Source organism: Python bivittatus, unplaced genomic scaffold, assembly GCF_059951505.1.
Source record: "Python bivittatus isolate LINGU-HERP-01145 unplaced genomic scaffold, Pbiv_v1 ctg000510_np1212, whole genome shotgun sequence".
Classification (NCBI taxonomy): Eukaryota; Metazoa; Chordata; class Lepidosauria; order Squamata; family Pythonidae; genus Python; species Python bivittatus.
The window spans coordinates 2,565,010-2,582,651 of record NW_028277081.1 but is presented as its reverse complement, the minus strand read 5'-3'; the positions used below and the strand labels follow the sequence as shown (position 1 = coordinate 2,582,651).

General features: G+C 54.3%; 1 protein-coding gene across 1 annotated transcript in view; it reads left to right on the top strand.

Moving 5' to 3' along the window:
• The first annotated feature begins 293 nt into the window (after positions 1 to 293).
• Positions 294 to 17,642, top strand: part of FHAD1 (forkhead associated phosphopeptide binding domain 1) — a 31,135-nt gene continuing 13,786 nt past the window's right edge. Inside the window, exons 1-19 of the mRNA XM_088147651.1 lie at positions 294 to 531; positions 2,305 to 2,405; positions 3,620 to 3,826; positions 4,833 to 5,100; positions 5,337 to 5,401; positions 7,374 to 7,604; positions 7,766 to 7,889; positions 8,726 to 8,856; positions 11,024 to 11,089; positions 11,630 to 11,734; positions 12,758 to 12,865; positions 13,120 to 13,194; positions 13,624 to 13,776; positions 14,064 to 14,262; positions 15,161 to 15,231; positions 15,321 to 15,455; positions 15,602 to 15,709; positions 16,404 to 16,493; positions 16,636 to 16,843. Coding sequence (XP_088003777.1) covers positions 2,310 to 2,405; positions 3,620 to 3,826; positions 4,833 to 5,100; positions 5,337 to 5,401; positions 7,374 to 7,604; positions 7,766 to 7,889; positions 8,726 to 8,856; positions 11,024 to 11,089; positions 11,630 to 11,734; positions 12,758 to 12,865; positions 13,120 to 13,194; positions 13,624 to 13,776; positions 14,064 to 14,262; positions 15,161 to 15,231; positions 15,321 to 15,455; positions 15,602 to 15,709; positions 16,404 to 16,493; positions 16,636 to 16,843 — 2,440 coding nt within the window. The 5' untranslated portion in view covers positions 294 to 531; positions 2,305 to 2,309. The remainder of the gene's footprint in view (positions 532 to 2,304; positions 2,406 to 3,619; positions 3,827 to 4,832; positions 5,101 to 5,336; positions 5,402 to 7,373; positions 7,605 to 7,765; positions 7,890 to 8,725; positions 8,857 to 11,023; positions 11,090 to 11,629; positions 11,735 to 12,757; positions 12,866 to 13,119; positions 13,195 to 13,623; positions 13,777 to 14,063; positions 14,263 to 15,160; positions 15,232 to 15,320; positions 15,456 to 15,601; positions 15,710 to 16,403; positions 16,494 to 16,635; positions 16,844 to 17,642) is intronic.

Sequence of the window (17,642 nt, the reverse complement as noted above, 5' to 3'; positions counted from 1 at the left end):
GGGCCCATTGCTTGGCAACCGGTGCCCGGGGAGCAAGGCATTGCCAGAGAAAGCATGGGTGATGCTTGCCCTGTGGGACCTGCCCATTGCAGTTTAATGCAGGGTTTCTTAACTTCGGCCCCTTTACAACGGGTGGACTCCAACTCCCAGAATTCCCTGGCCAGCGTGCTTTAGATGGATGGACTTCAACTCCCAGAATTCATGCCTGCAGCATGATGGCTGGGGAATTCTGGGAGTTGGAGTCCGCCCGTCTTAAAAGGGGTTGGTTTCCCGCCCGGGACTCCGCCTGCAGGCGCGGCACCTGCGCGTGCACCAGATGGACGGCTGCGCCCGGTTTCCATGGGGACCGAGCCCACCAACCCCGCCTCGGTGCGCGCGAAACTGGTTGCCGTAGAGACGGGGCGTGGACGCGGCGCCTCCTTCCGGCGGAAGGGCGTGGCCTAGCTTGGTTACCATGGGCACGGCCCCGCTTGGCGGGAGGCGGGTCGGCGCCTCGGCGGGCCCGTACCGGCAGTGCTTGGGATGCTCGCGGTGAGTGTCCGTGTTCCTCTGCGCGCGTGCAGAGCGCTGCGTTCCTCTTCGAGGGGGCTGCGCAGCGCGAGCGGGGAGGTCGCTGGGCAGCAGCCGGGGAACATGGGCCTTGTAGTCCGCCCTTCAGCCCCGGGAGAGAGGCAGGTCTCCGGAGGGGGCTTTCCCAGGGACCCGCACCCCACCGTCTCGCTACTGGGGGCTGCTCTGACGGGCTGGTTAATTGTGGAAGCGGAGTGACGCCGGATTTAGTTTCTGGCCTGCCGCCCCTTACGGCTGTTGGGGGCCCCGGGGCCCTTGGCTTTGGCCCCTGAGATGGGCCCCGGTTTCGCAGGCCGTCCAGGGCGAGGCTCTGGGAGGCCCCCGAAGATTCAGGGTATTTCCTGCCTTGCCTCGGAGTAAAACGCAGGCTCTCAGCCAACTCCTCGGGCCCCAAGGCCGGAGGCCCTTCACAGGCCCCCAGAGGCTGCCAGCGCCTCACAAGGGCCTCACCTGCTGTGCGCATTGCCACTCCGTTCTCAGGAGGGGTCACGGGCGCATCATCGTTATTGTTACTTATTAAATTATACGCCACCCGACTCCCACCAAAAGGGATGCATAAAACCACATTATCGCATCTAAAAATACCAGAACCAGCAGAGAGGAAGATCCTGCGTGGTCCAAATTGCTTCTCTACAAAAGGGAAGCCAAAGCGAAGAGCAGCCGGTGTCCCAGACGGAGAGGATCCGCTGGCTGGTTTGGGAAGCCGGGGGCGTCTTGCCAGAGGAGGCCCTGAAAGCTGCCATTTCGTTCTCCACTCTTGCCTTGGTTGGAAGCGCCCCCGAATCCATCTGTTTGTCCCTGCGGGGGCCACGGAGACTTTGTTGCCAAGTGTCAGGCTGGTCCCAGCAGCTGCCGCCCTTGCCCAGCTGCACAGGGCTCTGTGGGTGCCAACTCAGTTTTGTTTTGCCTCCATGTGCCAGGCAGTGCCAGGCGGCAGGCTGCCTTTTAGGTTTCTGGGTGCCTCTGCCCTGAGGGCAGCCCTGGGCACCGGTGCAAGTACAAAGGCAAAGAGGAGGGGGCCCAATCAGGTAAATCACCCCTCCTCCCCATGCCTGTTGGCCAAGGGAGGGAAGACGGTCTGCCAGGCAGCAGAGGGCAGTACCCTTGCTTTGGGTCCGGGTTCAGTCCCTGGCATCTCAAGAACCCCTCCCAACTCTAGATCCCCACTGGGGAATGCTGCCTGCATGGGATGGAGGACCTGCGTTTCCCTGGGTAGTTTTCCCCCACGTCATGGTGCCCCATGGATATCTTGGAGCACAGGCTGTAACTCCCCAGTCAGGGTGGAAGTTTGGGGGTTATGGGAGGTGGATTCAACACTCAGGCAGGGCTGCAGCACCCAGGCCATTGACTGGGAATGAAAAGCTCCTGTTGGCTATTTCAGAAAAACCCGTTGTGGGATCCTGACTGCCTAACAGTCTTTTCCAACCTGGTGCCCGCCAAGCAGCACTCTGGTGGGTCTCCTTCGGCCATGCTGGCAGGGACTTGTGGAAGCTGTGAGCTGAGGATTTCTAGAGCGGGCTAAATTAGGGGAAATGGCTTGACAGACCTTCCTAATATAGCAACGCTCTCAGGGGCAAAATGAATTAAAGACTTCTTCATAGTTCTTCTGGGTCCCAGGGCAGTTTTTAGTGAATAGCCTGGAGCATCAGCATCAGAGGGCTGCCTTTGCCGTTGCCCCCCTGAAGGGCCCCTCAGCTATTCAAACTGCTTTCTCTCGCTAATGTTGTCTGGCAGAGAGAATGAAGGCATTTCTAAGGAGTTCCGATGGCATCTTGGCACTGAGGCCAAAGACAACTACGATAGGAAAGCACAATGATTCAGACATCGTACTTAAGGTAAAGGCACGAATGTTCTCTGTATGATGTTGGTCATTGCGTGTGACCCCTGGTGGGGTGCTGGAGGCTCTCCCCACACCCCACCCCACCGCTCTCCCACTCCACTGAATCTGTTCAAATGGCTCTTCCCCTGAATGGGGAACTGGAGGGAAACTTGTAATCTGAGAATTAAAGGAGAAGCTTTGTGTTAAGCCGATGATCAACTCTGGGCATAAAGGGAGGAGACTTGTAGGGCTTGCTAGTCCATGGTAAATCCTGGATGGGCCAGGTTTTGCTTAGGGAATTGCACTTTGAGCCACCCTGTTTGCTTGGGCCTTGGGTGCAGAATTTACCGGTTGAGGTCCAAGGTCCACCAGGTTGGCCACTGCTAATTAGTACTTGTAACCCAGCACTCTTCATCCAGACTCACCACAGGTGTTCCTTTGCAGATACCTGCTAGTTACCATCAGTTCTTGAACCTGTCTAAAAAAGTAGAAGCAGCCAGCTGTACATGTCAAATCTGCTAAATGATCCAGATTTCTCCCCCAAAATGCTACTGCTGATATTCTTTAACTTTTGTCTCTCTGGTGCCTCAGTAAGATCTCAGCAAAGCAGACCTCAGCTTTCTCCCTGCAGGCATTGCCCTCCAGTCCATCCCCCACCCCATTCATTGTTGGACACAAGAAGCAACAAAGATCTAATCAGCCTCTGCTTAGTGTCTTACTATAAAGAAGGCAGACCCCAGCAGCAACAGGGTAGAGAGAGGGGATGGAAGCTGGGGCTCTCCATTTCTAAGAGAACCAGTCGGCTGTCCTGGTCTCAGCACCAAGCACGTGGTCTGGCCTGGAAGCTAAACAGGGGCAGGATGGGAGTCCCAGGGATGTAGGCTGGACTAGGAAGTTGGAAAAAAACATTCTGGAAGAAGGTAAAGAGTAAACCTCTTCCATGCTGCTGTGAGAAAGTTGCACTGTTGTGTCTGTGAGTCCTCAGCTCAGTTTTAAGCTGACTCCCCTTTACCTTTATATTTGTGATTTATCAAAAAAAAAGAAAGGGAAAGAAACGGGCATGGGCTTGCTTAGATTCCACAGGGATGGAAGAGAAAAGATACTGGAACCGCCTGCCTCCCAGCTTCCCCTTCAGAGGTGGTATTTCTGACCCTGCCTCTCGGGTGGTGTTGTGTTTTGTTTGTGCTCTGAATGGTAAATAGTAAAGTTACATTAAAAAGCACCCTTCAGTCTCCAGGGTTGGAAGACCACCATGCAGCCATCGAGTTCAGTGACGCGGAGCACAGCTTCATTCTTCGGGACTTCAACACAGGCAGCGGCACCTTTGTGAACGACTGCCACATCCAGAACGTGGCCGTGAAGGTGGGCCCAGGAGACGTCTTGCGCTTTGGCTCTGGCGGGCCGGCCTTTGAGCTGGTGCTGGACCATCCGCCCCAGGTAAAGAGGGTGCCGTTGATTGTGGACAGCCACAGAGGTTCGGGGCTGCGGGAAACCCCATCCAGAGGGGAGATTAATATCCGCCTTGGTCCCTGCCGGTTGCTAAAAGGGAACCAAGGGCAGCCTTGGCCCAAGCAAGGGGATTTTCTGCCCGTTCCTTTCCCTGCCCCACCAGGCTGTGGCTGGCATGGCTGCTGCTGGGGCTTCTGGGAGCCGAAGTCCCTATCTCTGGGCTCAACACAGTGGAGGAAGCTGCCTCAGAGCCCCGTTCTCCCTTCAAAGCCCCATCTTCACTCAATACATCAGCCTTCCTCCAAGGAATTCGGCTGGGCAGCCCCAAGCTGGCATTGGCCCTTTGGAGTCCAGGGTGTGTGTTGGCGGAGGGGAGGGGAGTTGGTCAAACACGCCTGGGGGCACCCTGTTGGGAAGGGTCATTGTTGACAGCACTGGGATTCTTGCCCCGTGTGATAGCCATTGGCCCCCTGCGAGTTCAGCTCACCTCAGTGACCTCCCTGCCCGTCCGATGGGATGAAGGCCATCTAGCATTGTGCGTAACGCTGGGGAGAGGCAAATTCAAATTCCCACAGAGTGCGAGGCTGACTAGCTGAGGTTTTCAGAGCCAACCAGTCACCGGGTCTGTCCAGTGGAAATTCCCGCCTCGGGTGTGCGGGAAAGGGAGAGAGTCAGACTCAGGTTCCCCAAGTAGCCTCCTACCCCCGTGGCCCGGGCCCCAAAGGACCAGCCTTTCCCAGTTGCCCAAGCGGGCTGGTGGCTGAAGAGGTCTGGGAGGTCTGGAGCAGGACCATAACTGATGCCAAGGGGTCCCTCACTTCTCCTACCAGAGTTGGCGGTAGCGAGAAGAAAGCTCCCCTCCCGAATCTCACTTTCTGTCCTTGCCCCCTTTGCAGTCTCACCTCTCTTGCTCGCTCAAGCGCATCTGGGCCCCCGGGGAAAGGACTCAGGGGCAGATAAGGTTCCTCCCATAGTCTGCACTGTCCTCCAGCAGGTGCCTTGTCCTCTGGTGAATCGGCGCGTTGCCTGGCCAAGTCAAATCCAGGTGGTGACAGAGACCGCTTCCCCTCCAGCGGCAGCCGCTGCTTCCCAGTTTCCGCTGCTGCCGTCTCAGCCTGCCAACGCCAGCTGGCCCTACGCAGCCAGTGGGACCTCGCCTCATCCCCCCATCAGAAAGAGGCCCGGGAGCGCCAGGGGCAGGACCGTCTCCTCCTCTGCCTTGTCTCTCGATGCTTCTGGCCGGCCTCCAGCCACCCTAGCAGGTACGGGGAGACCGGGCAGGGCAGCCCTGGAACTGCTGAACCCACCCTGATGAAGGTCCAGCTGCTCTTTTCCCCACCGCTTCCCAGAAAGCGGAAACACGGCCTGAAGTCTGGAGTTGAGATTCACTCTGTCATTCCTTAAGAAACCAGGACCCCTTGTTGCCAGACAGGAGAGATGCCCTCTGTATCAACGGGCAGCCTAGATGAGTGTCAGCTTCTTTTCTGTTCTTTTCCAGGAAATGGAGCCCTGACTGGTCCTCTACCCAGCAGCCACCTAGGGGATGCGCTTCTCAGAGAGAGGGTGAGGTGCCTCAGCTTTTTATGCCCTTCCCCAGTCGAATGGCTTCCAGGGAGCCTGCAAGGGCACTTCTGGGCGAGGCAGCCCTTGGCTCTCCCTCCAGACAGGCACCTCTGTCAGCACCAAAGCCGAGCTGGGCACTCCCTGGCAGGGGGCCTTAATTCTCTCCCCCGCTGGGCCCTGAAAAAGCCCCTCACTCAAAGCGGGGCTTTGAGTCCTTGATCTTCCATGAGCGTAGAGACTGGAGGACTCACAGGCCCTGCCAACATCTGTATCTGGAGGGCATCGTCAAGGTAGGAAAGACCTATCCCAAGTTAGTGGTTGCCTGACGTAAACCAGTGGAGATTGCCCTGGTTTTAGTGTAGAGGCGGCGTGATTCTGAATGGGGAGGAACAGGCTCAACCCAGCCCTGACAAGACTGAGTGGGTGGGTATTTGGAGATCTTCCCTCTTTAGTCCCAAATGGGACTGGTGCGCAATCGGGGGTCTTCCTGGACTGCAGCTCCTGCAGTAGTCCAAAAGCGAGGACCTGAACTGGGAGGCCCTTCAGACATTCACTCCTGCTTCGGTCACCTCACATTTGGACTACTGCAAGGCACCGTTTGTGGGGCTCTCTTTGAAGACTGCTCAGAAGCTGCAGCTGGCCCAAAAGGCAGTTATGGGCACGCCATGGTGTGCCTATGTAGTACCTCAGCTGCGTGAGCTGCGCTGGTTACCAGTAGGCTTCCAGATGAAATTCAAGGTATTGGTTTAGAACCTGGAAAGCCCTTATTGGAGGGACTGTCTCCCTCTTGTAACTTCTGCCTCTCCTGTTGGTCCCATTGATGAAACAGTGTCATCTGATGGGACCCACAAAGCGGGCCTTCTCTGGCCTGGCGCCTGCCCCCTAGAATTATATCCCCCAGAGAGTTGTACGGTCCCTACGCTGACTTTATTGAATTCAGCCCTTAGGACCTGGCACTTCTCCAGGCCTCGGCTAGATCTGAGACGATTGGTTTGTGAGAATTTGTGCTGTTTTTCCAGACATCTGCTTTTTGTATTGTTTATATTCTATTGTCTTCAGTTTATACTGTTTGCTACCCAGAGTCACGATGGGATCAGCCGGCTGTGTATTGAATAAAGGACAATAAAATAAATAAGATGGATGGAAGATATTTGTGCTTCTCTCCAGCCTCCCCCCCACCCAAAAAAATTTAAGCTGGTCCTACAGCTTTTTAGCTAAATAACAAAGTAAAACACAAATGAGAATAGCATGAGTAGGAAGTAGAATGATAGCCAGAGAGGCCATCAGCATCAAATATTCTCATTAAAAAAAAATCTCGCCCCAGGATCCAAACCACAGGCAAGATTGATGGACTTAAAAAAGGAAGGTTTAGTCCTGCAACCACTTGCGGTTAGAGAGAGAGAGAGAAACAGCGGGCTTCCTCCAGAAAGCTGTTCGTGGGTACCCGTAAGAAAACAGTATCAGCGGAGAGGGATGGGAAAGCAGCATAAATCATTCAAGAGAGAAAAGCAGTCCTTTTCAAAGCGGAACAGATGAAAATGTAAAAAACAGGAGGTGTGGAGTCGGTTAGATGGAAGCAATGGCCGAGGTGATGCTGGGCAGTGTTCCCATGGAGGTGGGACAGCCAGCAGCCCCCTCCTACAACCGCCTCCTGCTCAGGCCGGGCCTTTTGGGAAGGCTCCTCAGGAGATGGGTTAGACTTTGGGCTGGCAGGCACGAGGGGTGATCTCTCAGGGACCAGATTCCCCACTTAGACGTCTTTCTGAGACAAAGCTGGCAGTTTGTGAGGCGTATGTATTTCTTTCACCCGCATGATTCTTGGCTGCTGTTTCATAAGGAGGTTACAGGACTGAATTAGCCACTGGTAGATTCATGGAAGGATCTAGCTTGGAATTTCTGATGGGAGAAGAAGAACATGAAAACGGTCACCTTCCCCAGCTGGTGTTCCAAGCAGCTCTTTTCCTCCGTACAGGAAGAGGCAGTTTTGAAACTGGAGGATGAAATCGACCGTTTGTCTGCCTTTGAAAGCGAGTGCACTCGCAAAGACACACTGATCACAGAGCTTCAGCGCGAGATTTCAGCAATGACCGAGAAGGTGACGGCAACTCTCGCCAAGAAAGACGCAGAGTTTCATCAGAAGCTCGCGAGCCTCGACAAAGATGCTGATGCCAAGGCAGAAGAGATCAAAAGCTTGAAGGAGCAAGTGAGGAATGCTGTGCTGCTGTTTGGGGGGTTCTCACATCCGTCTTTTTAATGTGCATGTACGACGTGCCGTCGTTTGCGGTAGAGCAAACCCCTCCTGTAATCTAAAGGGATGAGAGCCGCTCACGTCTCTCCCTTCTGCTCCTGTGCTTTTCATCCCAGGTGACCAGTCTGCAAAAAAACACCAGCGAAGTCTTGTACCATTCCCTCTCGGAGCGAGACCTGCAAATTGCACATTGGAAGCAGGAGCACGAGGCACTGAAGAAGAGCTATTCTCTCACCACAGGTATTATGTGGCCCATTTGGCCACCGACATTTTTATTCAATTTCCTCCTCCAGGCACCCTCCAGGAAACTTAGAGGCACCCTGTTGACCACTCCGCTAGGCATTTGACTGGCGAATGAACGTGCCGTTTTCTGCCTGGAAAATGGGAGGAAGATGTTTGTTTATTTATTTATTCAGCACATTTAGGTAGCCGCCTGTCTCACAAATGTGACTCTGGGCGGCATACAACAGACCATAAAAAACGAACATTAAAAATTGTGCCGTAATAAAAACAGTATTATTTGAAAAGACTAGGAGAAAGCATCTTCGATACGACCTACCATATAGCCATCTCACCACAGAGCAGGCGTGGTGAGATGTGACTCCTTAACAGACAGGGTCTGCAACATACCCCTTCTGCTGGACCTGTCCAGCCGTCCGTTTTAGGCAGTTGCGCTGTAGTTGCATCATCGGAGGGGGCTCCAGGGGTTGCAAAAGTGGGGAGGTGGTGCCACCTGAAATTTGAGCCCCCCTCCCTACGAAGGAGGTTTGTCATCCCAGAGTAGCACTGTGTTAAAGAAGAGGGGGACTGCCCCGTGGAGCAATGGTATTCTGGCTTCATGTAGGCTTCCTCGGTGGTAGTTTTCAGTCAGAATGCAAACCAGAAGCCTAATTAAACAAACACATCCCTGACATGTGCTGCATTTTCCTTCCAGCCGTGTTTAACAACCAATTTTTTTTTCTCCTCCTCCTCTGCAGGGTTAACGTCTTCTCCCCCCCACCCCCGCCCCCTTAGCTCCTTCTCACAGCTGGCAGGGGATTTGGCACCTGAGACATTTCCTTTGCTGCTTCCTGCAGGACTGGTGACCAGTTTGCAGAAAGATGTTGTTTCGAAGGACCAGAGAATACAGCAGTTAAGAACGGACGTGGATAAATTGAGGCAGGAGAGCCGGGAGAAGGACAACCAGCTCGCCTATATTTCTGCCCAGGTCAGCACTCCGGTTTTGCTCGTGTGGATTCCGTAAATCCAGCTGGGTTCTCTTGGTTCTTCCTGTTGTGCTGAGAACAGGAATTTTATGGCTGATCTGTGTGTCCCTCTCTGGAACGGTTCCCCTCCTCTGCAGGCCTCCCACCCTGGCTGGGGGCCCTCAGGGCCACTCCCTCTGGAGAATCAGGTGCTGGAGGCAGTTCCGGTCTGCTTCAGGTGGGGCTGCTGTCTTGCCCTGCTGAGGCCTTTCTTCCGTGGTGCTACGTAGGCTGTAAGCTCTCTCCCCCCCCCCCCCCCCGCTTTCTTGCCTGGTTGCCTCCCGTTTTCCTTTTCCAAGAAATAAATTCTAAGGCCATTGGCAAGTTTTATCCAGTTGCTTGCCCCACAATTTAATGTAAGCTAAGGCAGTTTGCAAAGGGCGAGGACTCTGTTGTGAGACTGAAATCATTTTCCGTTTCTAGCTGTTCAAATTCTGGAAGGATTTTTTTTGTTTTTTGGGTTTTTTTTGCTGCCTAGCATGGGGAATAAAAATACAGGTCAGAGACGAGGCCATAAAATTGACATATCAAGTGACCTCCAGAAAAACAAATTTAGAAAGGACATGGAGATAGCTCAATCGTTCCTCTACTAGCGAAACAACTGATTTTAATTTCAGCCATGGATTAGCAAATAAGAAGGACTTAATAGTAAACTATAGCAGTGTGGAGATAAACTTTATTTGTACAAAAAATATTTATGCATTCATTGGTATTATGTGTTAATTTCTGCATTCTCTGGTATTATTTTAACAGGAGCCCTGTTTTCTTTCTTTCTACCTACCTACTTACCTACCATTTTTCCTGCAGGCGTAGGGACTGTTTTTGGTTTGGTTTGGGTTTTTTTGGATCAGCTGAATGTTGATCTGTTGGTTGCAACAGAAATTAACCCACTGGCTTGTCGCCTGAGCCTGACATCGTGGGCTGAGAGGGAGGGACTGGCCCAAAGTCACCCAGCCGGCCTTCATGCCTCAGGCGGGACTAGAACTCACCACCTCCTGGTTTCTAGCCTGGAGCCTTAACCACTAGACCAAACTGGCTCTCTTCTGTTACATTTATTTCATGATCTAATTATTTGCAGCATCTTGCTCCCTTCTTTATTATCCTTTAAAAACTTTTATTATCATGGAAGTAATACAAAAACAATTCCTGAAAAAAATTGGTGTCTGTTTCCAAGGTATCTTTTTGAGGACACAAGAGAAGTCTGTCTGGTTCTGTAAAAGCTTTTCCTGATGGCTGAGACTGCAGGCTGAAACTCAGACTGGCTGGCGTTCTGAGCGCCTCTGCAGCCAGCCAGCCGCGTAAAACGCTTGTATGCTTGATACAGTACTTCAGTGACATTTTTAAAAATGGGTGTGCCAGCCTGGAGTTCAGTTATCTGTGCTAATGTTTGTCAAGGGACGTGCAAAATTGCACAGAGAGTGTATCCAGAGCCAGAAATCATTGGGAACCTACTAGCTTTATTTACAAGGCTGGTTAGTGGTGCCTCCCTGAAAAAATTAAAGCGATATATGCAGGTCATATGTTAGCCAGATTAGCACTTGGGCAGATAAAAGCCTTTTACCGAGAGACCTTGCCTCCCATAGAATGAGTCTTTTATAGATCAAAGAGGAGAACTTCCTTTAAAAGCCACTGATTATTATCCCACTAATGGCGGGGGCACGACAATAAAATCCCCATGTCTCCCTGGAGCACCAAACCAATTCTTCTCACCATGGAAGGACTTGGAATAAAAAGGAAAGGGGAAGAGTTAAAAAAGAGGCTGAAAGGAGATCAGAAGGAACGCCGGTCCAGAAGCATTTGGAAACGGGCCAGCAGTCATTGCGATAAGACGCTCCGTAGAGTGAGAACAGGCGGAGTCGTGGCAGGCTGTCCCTGGCAGTTTTGGCCTGATCGCTTCTGGCTCTGTGAATTATTGGCCTGTTCCAGCCCCGCTTTGTTTGACCGGTGAGGTGTCCTGAAACAGCTGGAAGTGCCGGCATTTAGACACATGTATTTATCAGGAGGCGCCTGTAAAAATGCCTCCGGAGAAATTCCAGCCTTGCCATTCGATTTTTAGGCCCGCTGCTGTGCAAGTGCAGGTAATGGCTTCTCCACCCTGACCGTGTCTCCCGTCCTTGCTGTTCTTTCCAGTGCTCTAGAATTAAAGCGGAAACCAAGCGCGAACTCAGGGAAAGAGGCATAAGTGCATATCAGACTGTGAGTCAGCCTTCAGTTTTCGCTTCTGCGCCCCGTTGCAGGTATTGGGTTGCGTTCGACAGTAGAGCCCCCGGCCTGGTTGTGCAGTGCATCTTCGCTCCTCGCAGGAGCGATGCTCCTTAGAACATACACCTACGCGCATTCAGTGCCATTTTCGGATTTCCTTTTCCAGCCGAGGGCAGCTGAGTACCCTTAGATGCGAGGCTGCTTTTTCCAGGGCTTGCATCCTTAGCTTAGAAGTTTTCTTCATTACAGGTTTGCAAACCTCGGGGTTCCCCCACGGATGCTGTACGTCCTTCTTGTCTACAGCCCTAATTCCCCTGTTGTTAAAGCAGAAATCAGGTCCTAACAACAACTAACCCCCTTCTGGTTTTGAGAAACGCTCTTCTGCATCGAGGTGGAAGCTGCGACTTTGTAACTCCCTAATTCTGCCTAACCTAGAAACGCTCTCCCTGCCCTTCTTACACACTAATCAAACCCCTAGTCGTCAAGGCCGGCATGATTTCCCGCGGTTGACCCTGTCTCCCGGTGCCTTTGCAGCGGATCTCGGAGCTGGAGCGGCAGGCCAGTCAGTCCAAAGAAGAGATCAGGAAGCGCTGCGCAGAGCAGGAGACCTTGACCCGAAGGCTTCTGGAAGTGACCAGGGTAAACACGCGGCGCAGTTCTGGTCCTTGAGGGCCCCTTCCAGGCCTGGGGAGGGAGGAGCTGGTACTGCGACGACGAGAACAACGACGATAAGAACTGAGTGCGTGTCCTTCTTAACCCTCACCTTTGGAGTTTTGCCTAAAAGGCGGCCTCAATAATTAGCAGAGAAATGCCACCAGGCGCAGTTGCCCCGGGCCTCGGTTGCCAGAATCGGCTCGGAGCCCCGCGGGCCCCTTCCTGTCTTGCAGCTCACCAGCAGAAGGCGAAAGGGCTTCAGCCCGGAAGGGGCCTTTTCATCCAAAGACGGGGTCAGCTCTCCTGCAGAGGAAAGGAAAGGAGAGTTTCAGTGGGGCGTCACCTTCTCAGAGAGAACACAATGGCCAGAAGAGCTGCTGTGGGGGCGGGGGGGGCGGTCTGGCGTTTTCCCAGGGGGTCCTCTTTTTGGTTTTGGTGCACGTCTACCTCGCCCTGGGCCATCACCGTTTCATTTCAGCTGGCCTCCCTCCAGGATTCTTAGGGGAGCCTTGTCCCCGTCGGACCTCACGGCTTCCCAGGAAGGGAGGCGGGCAGGCGGCCAGGGTCGGGCTGCAGGTCATTCGGGGCCAGTCACAGCTGTTTGAGGACCCTGGAGGCTGATCGTCTGTGTCCAGCACTTCCGTCGGGGCTTGTCACCTCTGTGACCGTTTCCGTTTCTGGAGTGCTGGAAAGGGATGCCAGTCCAGGGAGGATAAACAGGTGTCAGTGGCCAGACTGGTAGGCTGGCCGCCAGTGGGTCAAGGCGGGCCTGCGGGAGGGGCTTTAGGAAAACGCCCTGCCACCCTGACCCACCCCACTCTAGCCTTTTTAAAAACGTAATTGCCGGGACGATGTCCTGCGCGGCTTCTTTTAGTTCCGAAGTGGGCCTGTGCGCTCCTTCAGCTTCCACCTGCCTCCCCCAACCTGCTGCCCTCCCACGGCATGGTCCTCGGGGGGCTGGGGTCCCAGTCTGCACAGCCTCACCCCTCCCACGTTCCGTGGTTTCAGGCCGAAGGGGAGGTGAAGAAAGAGAGCGAGAGGAGATGGCAGCAGGTGCAAGAGCTGGGCCGCCGAGAGCGTCTCCTGCGTTCGGGGATGGAGCAGGCCGCTGCTCAGGTACCCCAGATGCCGCCCGAGGGGCTCTGTGGGTCAGCTCATTCGCCCCCCTCTCATGGGGGTGTTCCCAGAGCATCAGGAGCCCTCACCCATCTGCCTGGCTTAGTGGGGAGAGGTGGGATTCGGAGGACTCCCCCTCCCCTTGGTTCTGCCTGGATTTGCATGATCCTCTCAACCCCAACCTGACCCCGTGCAGGGGAGGGTGCGTCTCCGGCCAGGCTCTTTCGTCCACCATTTACCTTTTCTGCTCTCAGGTGCAGCGTTTTCGGAGCCAGGTCTTGACAGCCCTCTTTCCGGAACCTCCTGAGGAACCTCTAACTGACGAGCAGGTAACAGCCTTGCTCTTAATGCGGGGAATCCCTGTTTGAGCCAGCTCCCCTCTCTGGCCACGTGCAGGCGGCAGGGCCTGGTTGACGGTCACTGGCACCAGGGCGGGGCAGAGCCTCTGTTTCTCCAGCCAGGCACAGCACTTGTGGGTTTAGAAAAGGCCCCACTGAAAAAAGCTTCTTCCTGGGGGAGTCAAAAGGAGTGGGGCAGACAGCTGTCCCCAGGCGCCCCCCTTTGGGCCCCCAGAGCGGATGGGGCCCCAATCCTCAGGCCCTTTTTCCCATGAAGGAGAGGGTTGCCGCCAAGAGACAGGCAGGCAAGGCTCCGGCATGGGCTGCGATGGGAAGCCGCTGCCAGGAAGGAAAACCTAAATCCTGCCGATAAGCGAGATCAGCGACGTCTCCTTGGTCTTTCTCTCCCCGCCGCCCCAGATTGTTGAGGAAATCCAGCAAATGCAGGAAACCAAGGAGGGATACGGCCAGAAGCAGGCAGCCCTGAAGAAGGAAGTGCAGGCCAAGGCCTTGGAAATGGAGAAACTGTCTTCTGACCTTGCCCTGCTGAAGAAGTCACTCGATGGATTTCAGGTCTCCTATTCGCCCAGGACTTTCCAAAACCCCTGCCTTGCTAAGCCTGCCCTTCATGGGCGTTTTATGTTGCATCGCTGCCCGTTAGCCGAATCCTGCTTGAGCCGGGACTGGGCTGAGGGGGTGGAGGAAGCAGGATCTTAGGCCTCCCTGGGGCAGAGGGGTGACATGGAGGGGGGTCCTTCTCCCAGAATCCCTCATGAAGCGAGGAGATAGTAACCGCTGTTGCCAGGCATGGGCATTCATGTCATGGCCACTCAGAGAGTCTCCACCCACTTCTCGGGCAGGATTTCTTGAAGACGGCTTACTGTGGCAACAGCCTGAAGGAGGAGCTCAGCCGCCTGCAGAGCCTGGCCCCCCTGGCCCCCCTGGCCTCAGGAATCCAGGCCTCCCTGACCCGGATCCTCTACAAACTGTTGGGCTGGGTGGAAGCGATGGAGGTTCTGCTCCGAGACATGGGCGCGGATGCCTTGGCTGGGGAAACAGGTTCTTATCGCCCCCTTCCTGGCCGAGCTTTGGCTGCCCTGCTGATCACCTGGACGAGATCCAGGCTGCAGGGAGCGAGTCGTGGTCCACAGGGCCAGCGTCCTCCAGAGCTGGGCAGGGAGCAGCCCCCTCGTGGGTGGGCGGTCGGGGCCAAGCGTGCAGTGCGCAGGCAGAGGCTGCTTCAGAAGCACAAGCAGCAGCCGGGCTGTGGCAGAGCTGGGCAGGGTGCCCAGCACACCGGAACAGGTGGGCAACATCTGGGAGTGGTTCTGTGCCTTGGTACCCATTTTGCCACTTCAAGTCTTCTCCATTCTTCCAACCCCTAAAAGTCCAGCAAAAATAGTTATCATAGTAGTAGATTCCTAGTTTGGGCTGGGACTGGACTCAATGAACTGCAAAGTACCTTCCATCGCTGCAATTCTAGGATTCCCTAGAACAGGGTTTCTCAGCCTCGGCGACTTTAAGGTATGTGGACTTCAGCTTCCAGAACTCCCCAGCCAGCATGCTGACTAGGGAATTCTGGGAGTTGAAGTCCACACACCTTAAAGTTGCTAAGGTTGAGAAACACTGCCCTAGAATACGGCTTGATGTAATGGTGTGCGGACCTAAAAGGAGTGCCCTGAATTATCTGAAATTCACTTGTATTTAAGGCAGTCTTTCCCAAGCTGGGTGTTCTCCAGATATGGAGACTTCAACTCCCAGAAGTCTTGGCAGGGGCCATGCCGACTTAGGAATTCTAGGAACCGAAGCCCCAGAGTTTCCAATTTCAGGAAGTCCGCCCTAAGGAGTGTGTGGAAATGGTGGCATTCAGCCCCGAGTAATCCCCTCCCACTGCCTCCTGTCCGCGCCAGCAGTATTCGAGGACGCCAAGTCTCACCTCTGCTCTCCTCTCTGGCAGGGATGGCCTTCTACATGAAGCGGCTCCTGGATCGACACCATAACGTTATGGGGCAGGTTCAGACGCTGCAGGTAAAAGGTGCTGCTTTAGAGGCGGGCTCCTGTTGTCTGGCTGGTCCTGCCTCCTCCGCCGGTCTGAGGGTGCAGCTTTTCCACCATAGAACCAGCTAAGGATGGCGGAAGAGTCTCAGCACTTGATCCTGCAAGAAAAGCTGAAGGAGCTGAAAGAACAGCTGGAGGAGGAGTTCCAGGCCAAAGAAAGAAAGATGCGAGAGGAAGAAAATAAGCAGAAGGAGGTGGGTAGGAGGGGGCCACGTTTAAGGGCCTGATTCCTTTCTAGGCCAGCCGTGGGGGGCTTACCCCCGCTGGGAGCCCTGGCAGCCTCCAGCTGTCCCCCCCTCACGTGAGGCACGTTCACAGGAGAGGGCCCGCTTTCCCCCAGGTTCTGGCGATGATGGCCACCCTGGAAGAAGCCAAGTTAAAAGAAGCCCTGGAAGAAGAGAGGAGAAGGGTCCATGCGTTGGAAGCTCAAGTGAAGGAGCTCTCCGAGGTGGGTAGAAAGGGGGGCTCTTCACCCCCTTCCCTCGCTAGCCGAAGGACACCCCAGGCAAGGCTGCAGAGGTAGAGGAACCTCGGGCAGGGGCAGGGTCTGATCCTGGCCTTATTGGCGCCCTGAGCAGCTCAGGGAAACCAGGCAAAGCTAGTGGGATCGGCAGCCGCGTCGGTCTCGCTCGTCCACAAGAGTGACCCTGTCAGGTTCCTGGCTGACCAAAGGACCAACGGGGACCTACGCTGTTGGGGGTCTCTGCAATTATATTGTTTAAGGCAGCCCATCAGGTGTAGGAAAGAATATTGTTTCGCATTTTCTTCCTCTTGCTGCAGAAGTTATGGGAGAGAAACAGTCTGGTTCAAAGCAGCCCTCGAGATGCCGTTAATTTAGTAGCAGCACATAGGTGAACTCTTGGGAATTGGTCGGGGCCTTCAAGGTCCCCTCCAGCGTCTTGGGCTCCAAAGTGATATAGCCTATGGCAACTGGACAATTGGCATGGGCAAAATGGGTGATACGCTGCATTTTATTTTTGTTTTAGTCTACCAGCACCTTTAGTTGGACCTCTTTAATCCACATATTTCCTCGCCCTTCAGTATTTGATGTCTTACAGCCATTTTTTAAAACTCTGGTCGGCCGCCAAGGAGAGGCGGGTGGCCCTCTCTGCTCACCTCGTTTTCCCCTCCCTGCCTTGCAGGTGATTGAACAGAGAACAACCCTGGAGGGGGCTTTAAATGCCAAGATAAAAGAGAGTCTGGAGGCTCTGGAGGCAGCAATGAGGAGAAAGGTAAGGCGGGGGGGCTCCTCTCTGGAGGGACCCCGGCCTTCTTCGGCGACCGGGGGGGTGTTGCCGAAATGGGATTTGGTGGGAGGGTGGCGTGGCCTGCGGGCAGTCTGCAGCGGCGCCCATCGGCTTCTCCCTTTGCCAGACGGTGGCAGAAGAGAAGCTGTCGGTCTGGGAGAAGCGGCTGAAGAGCCTGGAAGAGGAGGCCGAGTCGCTGAAGCAGAAGCACCAGGAGGAGATCTTGGAGTACAAGGAGCAGGTCAAGCAGCACGCCAGGACCATCGTGGATCTGGAGCAGAGGCTCGCAGAAGCCGCCCCGCAGGCGAAGGAGGACGGCACGCCAGAGCAGTCGGGTCAGTGCAGAGCGGAAGCTCCCAGGCCGCATCCTCAGCCGAATCTCTGTGGACGGCGAGTTGGCACCAAGAAGCCGCACTGATTTTCCCCACCATTCCCCTGAGCCCCCTCTGGGCAGGAATTGTCACCGTTGTTTTCACCGTCGTGAATCCTCTCACACCGAAACTCTTGACTGCTCGGTTGACTCGGTTGACCGCTCAGTCCGCCCGTTTCGGCTTCCTTTGCCTAGCCTGCAAGCATCCCAAGATAAAGTTGAACAAAAGCAACAATGCAGTTAACCCATTAATATCATCATATGTAAAACAGGTTTTAGGATTCCAACTTGATATGGAATTCTGCCTTTTACAGACTGCATAAATTTTGGCTCACTCCGAATGAGATTATATGAAACTAGTCACGAACGTGTTGAACGTTCCCGACAAGGCACAGTGTTTTCCCTTTGATTTTTTTTTTCTAATGGGGATCACTGTGAATGGAAACCGTGCATTTTTTTACAGTGCCACAGTGTAGTCTCTTTTTCCAGAAAGAGGACATTGCTTGTGTTATTTTTATTTTTGCATAAATCCTCAGCTTTTAGAAGGCCTCCATGTTACTCAGGTTGGCCACCGGCATTGCCCCTTCTCTGGCCAGTGAGGGTCATCTTCAAAGATTCCCCCCACCCCCGCTGGTGCTAATGGTCCATGTGCTTAATGGGTGGGGCTATGCAAATGAGCTGGCCCTTGGTTCTCTTCAGTGGGAGGGGCCAGTCGGACCTGCTTCCGAGGAATTGGGGGCTGCAAACATTTCTTCACAGGTTAG